The sequence below is a fragment of the Watersipora subatra genome, chromosome 3 (genome assembly GCF_963576615.1).
Source record: "Watersipora subatra chromosome 3, tzWatSuba1.1, whole genome shotgun sequence".
NCBI lineage: Eukaryota > Metazoa > Bryozoa > Gymnolaemata > Cheilostomatida > Watersiporidae > Watersipora > Watersipora subatra.
Window position 1 is genome coordinate 43071297 of NC_088710.1, and position 12835 is coordinate 43084131.

General features: G+C 30.3%; 1 protein-coding gene across 1 annotated transcript in view; it reads right to left on the minus strand.

The window, feature by feature from the left end:
* Window positions 1-551: 551 nt before the first annotated feature.
* LOC137391452 (uncharacterized) overlaps window positions 552-12835 on the minus strand; it is a 53909-nt gene continuing 41625 nt past the window's right edge. The window contains exons 14-16 of the mRNA XM_068077933.1: window positions 10292-10450; window positions 8086-8396; window positions 552-1039 (exon numbers count right to left, since the gene is read on the minus strand). Of these exons, the coding sequence (XP_067934034.1) occupies window positions 8104-8396; window positions 10292-10450 (452 nt within the window). The 3' untranslated portion in view covers window positions 552-1039; window positions 8086-8103. The remainder of the gene's footprint in view (window positions 1040-8085; window positions 8397-10291; window positions 10451-12835) is intronic.

The window sequence follows — 12835 nt, forward strand, 5'->3', positions numbered from 1 at the left end:
TCAAATAATTAATTTGAATAATAAAATCGACAAAAAAGAAGCGATAACTTTTCAGTAATTTACGTTAATTACAGAAACCCTAGGCAATTAGACAATGCTTTAGACTGGTGAAATGTGTACGTTTTTTTTCGTAAAATGCGCACGACTTAATAGTTCTATTATTTGTCGCACGGTCTTATTGGCGTTTTGTTGGTCGGTTTTAATTTTGATTAGAAAAATGTTGTCAAGTTTTTATCGCGCTTTTTGGCAAATTAATCTGTCTATTTATGTATAATCCGATCAGATGGATTAGTTTTAGGGTCTTGCGATAACCTTTCAAAGACTTGGTAACATATTTAAATAGGTGCATATGTGTTTTGTATCGTTATTATATTTAAACGACTCTACACAAAAGTGGTTAAATTTGTTGATGAGATTTTGGTACAAGGGTTTGCGACGGCCGTTAATGAATAATTTTCGTGACTTGTGTGCACATGTGCATTTATCATTGATCATTCATCATCGTGTTTGATCGTTGGATAAAGTTTATTTTAAATTGTATTTGACGCCATGCTCTAAAATGTACACAAATAAATGCATGTTTATGTGTAGGTAGAAAAAAATGCACTCCTTCAGCTCATTTTGGGTCTTCAAGTTGTTAGATTTGGTTGTTATGGTGTTAATCATTTGGTCATCCTTGCTTTATAGCATACTAAACCAACCTGCTTATAGCTTCCAAAATTTAGGTGTGACATATGCCAAGGATGTTGATGAATTTGCTAAAAAAATTGAAAAACCACAATTTAACCACACATTATACAACAACATTTCATTTTTGAATAAAGTTTTGACACCATAGAAATTTTGGTGTTAAGTCTACAAAGTGTTTACAGACATGCTAACAATTTGGGAATGTCAGAATGTATTAACATAGTGTACAAAAAGAAAATATTATATTAATCAAATTGTTGGCATAGTTATCAAATATAATGTTCATTTCATACTTAGTCATAGCATCACTTCCTTGGTGCTTGTCAACAGCACATGCCAATCACCATTCCTAAAAATAACCATAGAATTAGTACTAACTCATTTTGAATACATTGTTATAAACTGTTTAATGTATATAATAATTATGGAACCAATTGTTTATGATATAAATTAGGTAATGCCAAAATAAGCTAAATTTTATGAGCTAAATGACTTTCAGTCATATATTGTTTAAGTTTGGAGTCAGCAGAAACTGAACTAGACTGTAAAATGGACAATCAACGCACAGCTACTTCTAAAAATCTATCAGTAAATTCAAATACTGTAAAAAAAAGTAGGTAACTAAAATCCACTGTAAGAAAATCAATTAATTCAAACCAGTAGTTACTGTTGGAGACAGAATTAATAGAAGTAACAGAAGTAATAGAAGTAACAGAAGTAATAGAAGTAACAGAAGTAATAGAAGTAACAGAAGTAATAGAAGTAACAGAAGTAATAGAAGTAACAGAAGTAATAGAAGTAACAGAAGTAATAGAAGTAACAGAAGTAACAGAAGTAACAGAAGTAATAGAAGTAATAGAAGTAACAGAAGTAACAGAAGTAATAGAAGTGACAGAAGTAATAGAAGTAACAGAAGTAACAGAAGTAATAGAAGTGACAGAAGTAATAGAAGTAACAGAAGTAACAGAAGTAACAGAAGTAACAGAAGTAACAGAAGTAATAGAAGTGACAGAAGTAATAAAAGTAACAGAAGTAACAGAAGTAATAAAAGTAACAGAAGTAACAGAAGTAATAGAAGTAACAGAAGTAATAGAAGTAACAGAAGTAATAGAAGTGACAGAAGTAATAAAAGTAACAGAAGTAACAGAAGTAATAGAAGTAACAGAAGTAACAGAAGTAATAGAAGTAATAGAAGTAATAGAAGTAATAGAAGTAACAGAAGTAACAGAAGTAACAGAAGTAATAGAAGTGACAGAAGTAATAGAAGTAACAGAAGTAACAGAAGTAACAGAAGTAACAGAAGTAACAGAAGTAACAGAAGTAATAGAAGTGACAGAAGTAATAAAAGTAACAGAAGTAACAGAAGTAATAGAAGTGACAGAAGTATTAGAAGTAACAGAAGTATTAGAAGTAACAGAAGTAATAGAAGTAACAGAAGTAATAGAAGTAACAGAAGTAATAGAAGTAACAGAAGTAATAGAAGTAATAGAAGTAATAGAAGTAATAGAAGTAACAGAAGTAATAGAAGTAACAGAAGTAACAGAAGTAATAGAAGTAACAGAAGTATTAGAAGTAACAGAAGTAATAGAAGTAACAGAAGTAATAGAAGTAACAGAAGTAATAGAAGTAACAGAAGTATTAGAAGTAACAGAAGTAATAGAAGTAACAGAAGTAATAGAAGTAACAGAAGCAATAGAAGTAACAGAAGTAATAGAATTAATAGAAGTAACAGAAGTAATAGAAGTAACAGAAGTAACAGAAGTAATAGAAGTAACAGAAGCAATAGAAGTAACAGAAGTAATAGAAGTAACAGAAGTAATAGAAGTAATAGAAGTAATAGAAGTAATAGAAGTAACAGAAGTAACAGAAGTAATAAAAGTAACAGAAGTAACAGAAGTAATAGAAGTAACAGAAGTAATAGAAGTAACAGAAGTAATAGAAGTAACAGAAGTAATAGAAGTAACAGAAGTAATAGAAGTAACAGAAGTAATAGAAGTAACAGAAGTAATAGAAGTAACAGAAGTAACAGAAGTAACAGAAGTAATAGAAGTAATAGAAGTAACAGAAGTAACAGAAGTAATAGAAGTGACAGAAGTAACAGAAGTAACAGAAGTAATAGAAGTGACAGAAGTAATAGAAGTAACAGAAGTAACAGAAGTAACAGAAGTAACAGAAGTAATAGAAGTGACAGAAGTAATAAAAGTAACAGAAGTAACAGAAGTAATAAAAGTAACAGAAGTAACAGAAGTAATAGAAGTAACAGAAGTAATAGAAGTAACAGAAGTAATAGAAGTGACAGAAGTAATAAAAGTAACAGAAGTAACAGAAGTAATAGAAGTAACAGAAGTAACAGAAGTAATAGAAGTAATAGAAGTAATAGAAGTAATAGAAGTAACAGAAGTAACAGAAGTAATAGAAGTGACAGAAGTAATAGAAGTAACAGAAGTAACAGAAGTAACAGAAGTAACAGAAGTAACAGAAGTAATAGAAGTGACAGAAGTAATAAAAGTAACAGAAGTAACAGAAGTAATAGAAGTGACAGAAGTATTAGAAGTAACAGAAGTATTAGAAGTAACAGAAGTAATAGAAGTAACAGAAGTAATAGAAGTAACAGAAGTAATAGAAGTAACAGAAGTAATAGAAGTAATAGAAGTAATAGAAGTAATAGAAGTAACAGAAGTAATAGAAGTAACAGAAGTAACAGAAGTAATAGAAGTAACAGAAGTATTAGAAGTAACAGAAGTAATAGAAGTAACAGAAGTAATAGAAGTAACAGAAGTAATAGAAGTAACAGAAGTATTAGAAGTAACAGAAGTAATAGAAGTAACAGAAGTAATAGAAGTAACAGAAGCAATAGAAGTAACAGAAGTAATAGAATTAATAGAAGTAACAGAAGTAATAGAAGTAACAGAAGTAACAGAAGTAATAGAAGTAACAGAAGCAATAGAAGTAACAGAAGTAATAGAAGTAACAGAAGTAATAGAAGTAATAGAAGTAATAGAAGTAATAGAAGTAATAGAAGTAACAGAAGTAATAGAAGTATTCAGTCAAAGTATTAACTAGTTTAAGCTGATTACTGTAAAAAGCAGCCAATTAAAACAGTCGCTTCGAGGGCACCTATCAATTAACCACAACCAGGAGATAGTTTGTTAAAACCAGCTACTAAAATACTGCATACTACCAATTAAAGTTGGCTTATGCACAAAATGCAATAAATCAAACCTACTTACTCCCAAGAGAACTGTGGGTCGAACCCAAGTGCAATGATGAGCTATAGCAATAAACTAAATTAAACTACTAAAAAATAGCATTTGAATGTGAACAATTATGACATCACAAGCAATCAATAGAATCTGAACCAATGAATTTATGAAAACAGGAGATAAAGTTGGAGGGTATTGAATAATTTTCATTAACAAAATAAGCTTTCATGAATAGATTAAAGGATCATTACTGTATTGCAATGATTAAAAATGCTAGCAAAATTAGTTTGAAGTCACACTGATGAAACATGAGCAATTAACAAATAAAAAAAGAACAAATTTATTAGTTGTTTAAACATAGACATATATACTGTATAAGTCATGTATCATAGACATGTATAATGTATAAGTACTGTATCATACACATATATACTGTACAAGTACTGTATCATAGACATACATGTATATACTGTATAAGTACTGTGTCATAGACATGTATAATGTACAAGTACTGTATCATAGACATATACACTGTATAAGTACTGTATCATAGACATGTATAATGTATAAGTACTGTATCATAGACATGTATACTGTATAAGTACTGTATCATAGACATATATACTGTATAAGTACTGTATCATAGACATGTATAATGTATAAGTACTGTATCATACACATATATACTGTACAAGTACTGTATCATAGACATATATACTGTATAAGCACTGTATCAAAGAGATATATACTGTATAAGTACTGTATCATAGACATATATACTGTATAAGTTCTGTATCATAGACATGTATACTGTATAAGTGCTGTATCATAGACATATATACTGTATAAGTACTGTATCATAGACATGTATAATGTATAAGTACTGTATCATACACATATATACTGTACAAGTACTGTATCATACACATATATACTGTACAAGTACTGTATCATAGACATGTATAATGTATAAGTACTGTATCATACACATATATACTGTACAAGTACTGCATCATAGACATATATACTGTATAAGTACTGTATCATAGACATATATACTGTATAAGTACTGTATCATAGACATATATACTGTATAAGTACTGTATCATAGAGATGTATAATGTATAAGTACTGTATCATACACATATATACTGTACAAGTACTGTATCATAGACATATACACTGTATAAGTACTGTATCATAGACATGTATAATGTATAAGTACTGTATCATAGACATATATACCGTATAAGTACTGTATCATAGACATGTATAATGTATAAGTTCTGTATCATAGACATATATACTGTACAAGTACTGCATCATAGACATATATACTGTATAAGTACTGTATCATAGACATGTATAATGTATAAGTTCTGTATCATAGACATATATACTGTACAAGTACTGCATCATAGACATATATACTGTATAAGTACTGTATCATAGACATGTATACTGTATAAGTACTGTATCATAGACATATATACTGTATAAGTACTGTATCATAGACATGTATAATGTATAAGTACTGTATCATACACATATATACTGTACAAGTACTGTATAATAGACATATATACTGTATAAGCACTGTATCAAAGAGATATATACTGTATAAGTACTGTATCATAGACATATATACTGTATAAGTTCTGTATCATAGACATGTATACTGTATAAGTGCTGTATCATAGACATATATACTGTATAAGTACTGTATCATAGACATGTATAATGTATAAGTACTGTATCATACACATATATACTGTACAAGTACTGTATCATAGACATATATACTGTACAAGTACTGTATCATAGACATGTATAATGTATAAGTACTGTATCATACACATATATACTGTACAAGTACTGCATCATAGACATATATACTGTATAAGTACTGTATCATAGACATATATACTGTATAAGTACTGTATCATAGACATATATACTGTATAAGTACTGTATCATAGAGATGTATAATGTATAAGTACTGTATCATACACATATATACTGTACAAGTACTGTATCATAGACATATACACTGTATAAGTACTGTATCATAGACATGTATAATGTATAAGTACTGTATCATACACATATATACTGTACAAGTACTGTATCATAGACATATATACTGTATAAGTACTGTATCATAGACATATATACTGTATAAGTACTGTATCATAGACATATATACTGTATAAGTACTGTATCATAGACATGTATAATGTATAAGTTCTGTATCATAGACATATATACTGTACAAGTACTGTATCATAGACATATATACTGTATAAGTACTGTATCATACACAAATATACTGTATAAGTACTGTACCATAGACATATATACTGTATAAGTACTGTATCATAGACATATATACCGTATAAGTACTGTATCATAAGCATATATATTGTATATGTACTGCATCATAGACATATATACCATATAAGTGCTGTATCATAGACATATATACTGTATAAGTACTGCATCATAGACATATATACTGTATAAGTACTGTGTCATAGACATATATACTGTATAAGCACTGTATCATAGACATATATACTGTATAAGTACTGTATCATACACATATATACTGTATAAGTACTGTACCATAGACATATATACTGTATAAGTACTGTATCATAGACATATATACCGTATAAGTACTGTATCATAAGCATATATACTGTATATGTACTGCATCATAGACATATATACCATATAAGTGCTGTATCATAGACATATATACTGTATAAGTACTGCATCATAGACATATATACTGTATAAGTACTGTATCATAGACATATATACCGTATAAGTACTGTATCATAAGCATATATACTGTATATGTACTGCATCATAGACATATATACCATATAAGTGCTGTATCATAGACATATATACTGTATAAGTACTGCATCATAGACATATATACTGTATAAGTACTGTATCATAGACATATATACTGTATAAGTACTGTATCATAGACATGTATAATGTATAAGTTCTGTATCATAGACATATATACTGTATAAGTACTGTACCATAGACATATATACTGTATAAGTACTGTATCATAGACATATATACCGTATAAGTACTGTATCATAAGCATATATACTGTATATGTACTGCATCATAGACATATATACCATATAAGTGCTGTATCATAGACATATATACTGTATAAGTACTGCATCATAGACATATATACCGTATAAGTACTGTATCATAAGCATATATACTGTATATGTACTGCATCATAGACATATATACCATATAAGTACTGTATCATAGACATGTATAATGTATAAGTTCTGTATCATAGACATATATACTGTACAAGTACTGTATCATAGACATATATACTGTATAAGTACTGTATCATACACATATATACTGTATAAGTACTGTACCATAGACATATATACTGTATAAGTACTGTATCATAGACATATATACCGTATAAGTACTGTATCATAAGCATATATACTGTATATGTACTGCATCATAGACATATATACCATATAAGTGCTGTATCATAGACATATATACTGTATAAGTACTGCATCATAGACATATATACTGTATAAGTACTGTGTCATAGACATATATACTGTATAAGTACTGCATCATAGACATATATACTGTATAAGTACTGTGTCATAGACATATATACTGTATAAGCACTGTATCATAGACATATATACTGTATAAGTACTGTGTCATAGACATATATACTGTATAAGCACTGTATCATAGACATATATACTGTATAAGTACTGTGTCATAGACATATATACTGTATAAGCACTGTATCATAGACACTTATACCCTATGAGTACAAATTTTTGTGATGTAGCATGTTTCGTTTGACAAGTCAATATTACATTTCATCGATAAAAAAATTGAAACGGCAGCCGTAGAAGAAAAGTTAATTGCAACTTTGACCACTTCATACTCAAAGTAGAAATTTAACAATAATACAAATTACTTTCTATTGATAGTTGCGCAGAAAGCAGAAAATAGAAGGGTTGATAAAGGACTAATTATGCTATACAGCCACAGTTATTTAGCAGTAAAACATGCATTATGATTTTTAGTACACTATCTTGTTGAAGATTAATTCTAAGCTGTATGATTTATTTATTTTTGTATATGACATGCTATTACTCACGGCAGTCTTTAAATGTTTTTAGAAACCCCAGTCAAGGTCATCATAGCCATCCAAATAGCCATATTCATAATTGTCAGAATAGTCATCATAGTCGTCGAGTTCTCCGTATCCGTATCCATATCGGTATTCGTAATCGTATCCGTAGTTGTCACTATCAGAGTCATAAAGATCCTCGTACGTAGGGTCTCCAAAAATAAACCCAGTTGAGTATGATGGTTTTCTGTAGGTCTTTACCTTTTGCCACTTGGGGTTGTAAATGACAAACCGTCCATATTTCCATCTGATTTTTTCTCCCCTGTCCAAACCACATTCTGTAATACCAACAATCAAGATTATTTACTTAAAAATTAACAGAAAAGCATAGGAGGTAACAAATACACAAAATCATTTACTAGAATTGCTTGTTAACACTACTAGGATGCTGGCAGTCCCAAGCCCTATAATAAATTATCATGAGTAACAACTATTAGTCAACCATTGTTAGATGTGGGTAGGTGATCAAGTGGCAGTGGATGTGGGTAGATGGTCGAGATGTGGGTAGATGGTCGAGATGTGGGTAGGTGGTCGAGTGGGCAGTGGATGTGGGTAGGTGGTCGAGTGGGTAGTGGATTTGGGTAGGTGGTCGAGTGGGTAGTGGATGTGGGCTTAGTGGAGAAGCTGAATATTTTGTTTTGATTGCCATGCGGTGTAATATTTTTCATCACATTCTCAATGTGGCTTCAGGCAGACGAACATGCAAACAAACAAAAATCTTAACAGAGTAAAGACTGCTCTTATTATCCTGACAAAACATCCACCCTCTAAACTGTTGTCTCGTACTATTTCTAGCGTATTTATACATTAGTACAGAATTTATATTCTGCTCACTCAATACAATCTACATGTAACTCAGTTTTTGCAAGCAAGTTTTTACATGTAATTCCACTTTTGCAAGCTGAGCCTCTCTGGTATCATCTATTCAATCAATTTTATTTATAGTTGGATGAGCTTTAGGTGAAGAGATATGTTCAGTGTTACCCCACTCATTATTGAAACAAATAAGGAATGTAATAGAAGTTGCTCAGGGATGAGCTAGAAAAATATGTGAAAAGTGAAAAGAGCTTTTGTTGGGACCCAAAATGTGGGCTGGCTATAGAGTACTTTCCCAAACAAATATCAAAAAATGTTAATATCTGGCTTTGAAAAAACAGTTTTTAATTTGCAGATGCTGAAAGAGTTATAATTCACTAAAGACATTTTTCCATAAAAAAGGAAACAAAAGTTGTCGTCAATGAACTATAAGCTCCAACTAAGTATTTTGCCGCCAGTTTAAGAAAATAATTGCATTACGAATTCTAATAAGCAGATTAGACATTATCGATGTATTTCAGCATTATCAAGTTTTGCTCAAGTGTTTTGAACATGTTCCGGTTCACAATAATGTTTACTCAACTTCAAAGGCAATCAACTTAAGAAATAGCCTTCAACCGTAATCATTAGTTGCTAAAGAATTTGTACACTGGCACAGTGACCACATACACAGTGTAATACAAGTAATTTTATTTCATTTAAATTGTTTCTCATTTGTACAAGAAAATAATAGTGTAAGAATTTCCAAGCTTGTTGAATAATTTCTGTTTTGAATTACTGATAAACGGGGTGTTTTAACCAGAACTTTAGATTCTAATAAAATGTAGACATTCTTCTTTATAACATGACCTGAATAAGATTTTGTCATGTTTAAATAGTCAAATTTGATAATTTAACAGCAAGTGTGTACAATGAAACCATAAATAAAGTAACTCTAAATTATTATTATATCGTCAAATATATTTTGGGAATGTGTATATTCCAAAAAATTTTGGAGTTTGCACAATTCCAATGGAAGTTTTTGCACATTGAATCCTTTAGTTATTTTTGTATTGATTTAATATATTTTTAAAAGTTATCAGAATTTATGAAACTGTTTTTTTTCAAAATTGATAGATTTCTCCAAAATCTTGATAGTTTTCAGATTCTGCAAATTGATGAAGTCTAATAGATGAAATTAGCTTAGTTACAAGAGCCACCCGTTGTATTATTCTAAGTATATTCTAGGTATATTCTACATGTAGGTATATTCTAGGTATTTTCTAGGTATATTCTAGGTATTATTCTAGGTATATTCAGGTTGTAATTTGATCCTGTTTATGATATTTTATGTATAGACAGAAATGTGACTACTCACTTGCAATGACTAGCTCTAGTGTCGGTCTGCCTTCCGACTGACACGCTGCTAACAGTGACTCTATTTCAGATATCTTCTCTCCATTGTCCTCCAATATCTCGACTCCACTAACATCCAGGTACTTGAGTTCAGGCAACCCATCAATAAGCCTTATCATATCTGCATGTTTGGAATAAAACATGTACAAATCATTTATTTTCATTCCCTGAAATTTTAATGAAAATTTAAAACAACCTCTTCGTACGCCCCACTATGCTAGATATTTTACACAATTATAGATAATGTTATTTTTAACATGCCATATTTTCTAATTGTATTTGTTGACTAGTAATTAAATGAATTAGATAAATGTATGCACAAACCTTTGTAGGTAATACTAGTTTATGCCATTTAAAGGCTTAACGCCGCCATGGTTTTAGTATTAAATATTTTACCTTGATTTATATCTAAATCCATGACTAAAAATAATTATTAATAATTTGTGTCAAAAACAGGTTGTTTGTAGAAGCAAAAGATTGTCTGGCATAGTTAGTGCTGGAGTTGATGTACACGCTCATCATATCTTCTATAGGTGAGTCAATGTTCTCACTGTATTCACATACTGTTGGTGCATTTACTTAACCTGATATGACATCAGCTTTTATGAATAAACACCAGACCTACATGTAGTACTGAGCCGCAAGCCTTACAAATCATGATCAAATATTTCAAATAGAAGCATCTACATGTATAATGTAATATGTAATATTATATATATATTAATATATATTTTGTGAGAAAAATTAGTGCATTAAAATTTTAAAGGTAAACAAAATAGATTAATGTGACACTGTTGCTCGCTATGGAGAGTATAACCGGAAACACCATTTAAACCGGTTAAATCCTTTCAGATTAGATATTGAATGATGAATCTTATGTTTCCAGCTCTCAAATCGCGAGAATGAGTAAAAGAAAGGAAACCCTCAAACAGCTGAGTCGATTGAGCAGTTTTAATTACCCTTGGTAAGATTGATGTTGGGAAAATAAACATACAGGAAAATAGCAGAACATGAGCAAGAAGAGTTCACTCTTCCCACTGAGGTTACAAGTGATCCACTTCTTAGTACGAGGTGAGATACACGTGTACATACAAATATACATGTATACACATATACAAGTAAATAAGAGCAAAGAGAGAATTGGGACATTGAGGAATGATCTATCTATAGCTATTCTTATCCAGTAATATATTGTTCTTTAGCTCTATTAGCACTTACACATTATTGTTTCCATAGATACAGTAGAAAATGTAGATATGCATAAATTTATTGACTCTTGGTTCTATGATTCATAAATGGATGGTGGGACTACTGTTTTATGCTGCTAAAAAAAGGTATTGTTTTTTTCCAATAAAGTTCAATAGATTTTCATGCTCAAGAGATCAATAGCTATTGATGCTCAACAGTATTACAAACCATCTGCTTTGATGCTCTACAGTACAAATTAGCCTGTATTACAAGAGATTATAACAGTTTCTTATACATGTAATCTGCTTAAAAACATATTTGAGCATCAAACATAATTTTCACATTGATAGCTACTCATATCTGTTCATTTTTGATAAAAACCATAATAAAACTATTTTCAACATTTGTCTTGGGTGTTAAACATAGTTGTTTTAACAAATGGACTCGGCTGTGTAAGTATAAGGTTTACAAAAAAGCTGTTCTGACACGCAAATAGTTATTATTGCACTTGATAAAATTGTGAAAATGATTAGGAAGCTGAAAAATGAACTATAAGAATAATTGAGATAGTTTTATACAACATGATAAAAAAATCCCTTTGTTTTTCTATATAAACCAATATTGCAAATACCAATCAAAAAGCGTTGGGCAATTCTACTATCAATGTCCGTTTCAGTAAGGCTTATACAAAACCTGGTACAACCGTGAATCTGATCATTTCTTCAAAGGTGATGAAACACTTCTAAAATAATGTAAATAACTTCCAAGGTAGTTTCAAGGAAGCAAAACATTGCCAACAATTTCCTCAATGGCCACTTTGTAATTAAATGACGGAATACTATATTATTCAATATATGGTCTTTAAATACTCATTTAATTTCAATTTGCTTCAGAGATGTCTGTGCTATTTTATTACATTTTAGTTTTGAAGTATTAACTAATTGCTATGCAACAGTTAGTACAAATTATCATAAACTCAAATTCTTTACTGAAATAATAATAATAAAAGTGCAACAAGCTGTTACACTAACCAGACAACTCTAACCAGACAACGCTAACCAGACAACGCTAACCAGACAACTCTTACCAGACAACTCTAACCAGACAACTCTAACCAGACAACTCTAACCAGACAACTCTAACTAGACAACTCTAACCAGACAACTCTAACCAGACAACTCTAACCAGACAACTCTAACTAGACAACTCTAACCAGACAACTCCAACTAGACAACTCTAACCAGACAACTCTAACCAGACAACTCTAATCAGACAACTCTAACCAGACAACTCTAACCAAACAACTCTAACCAGACAA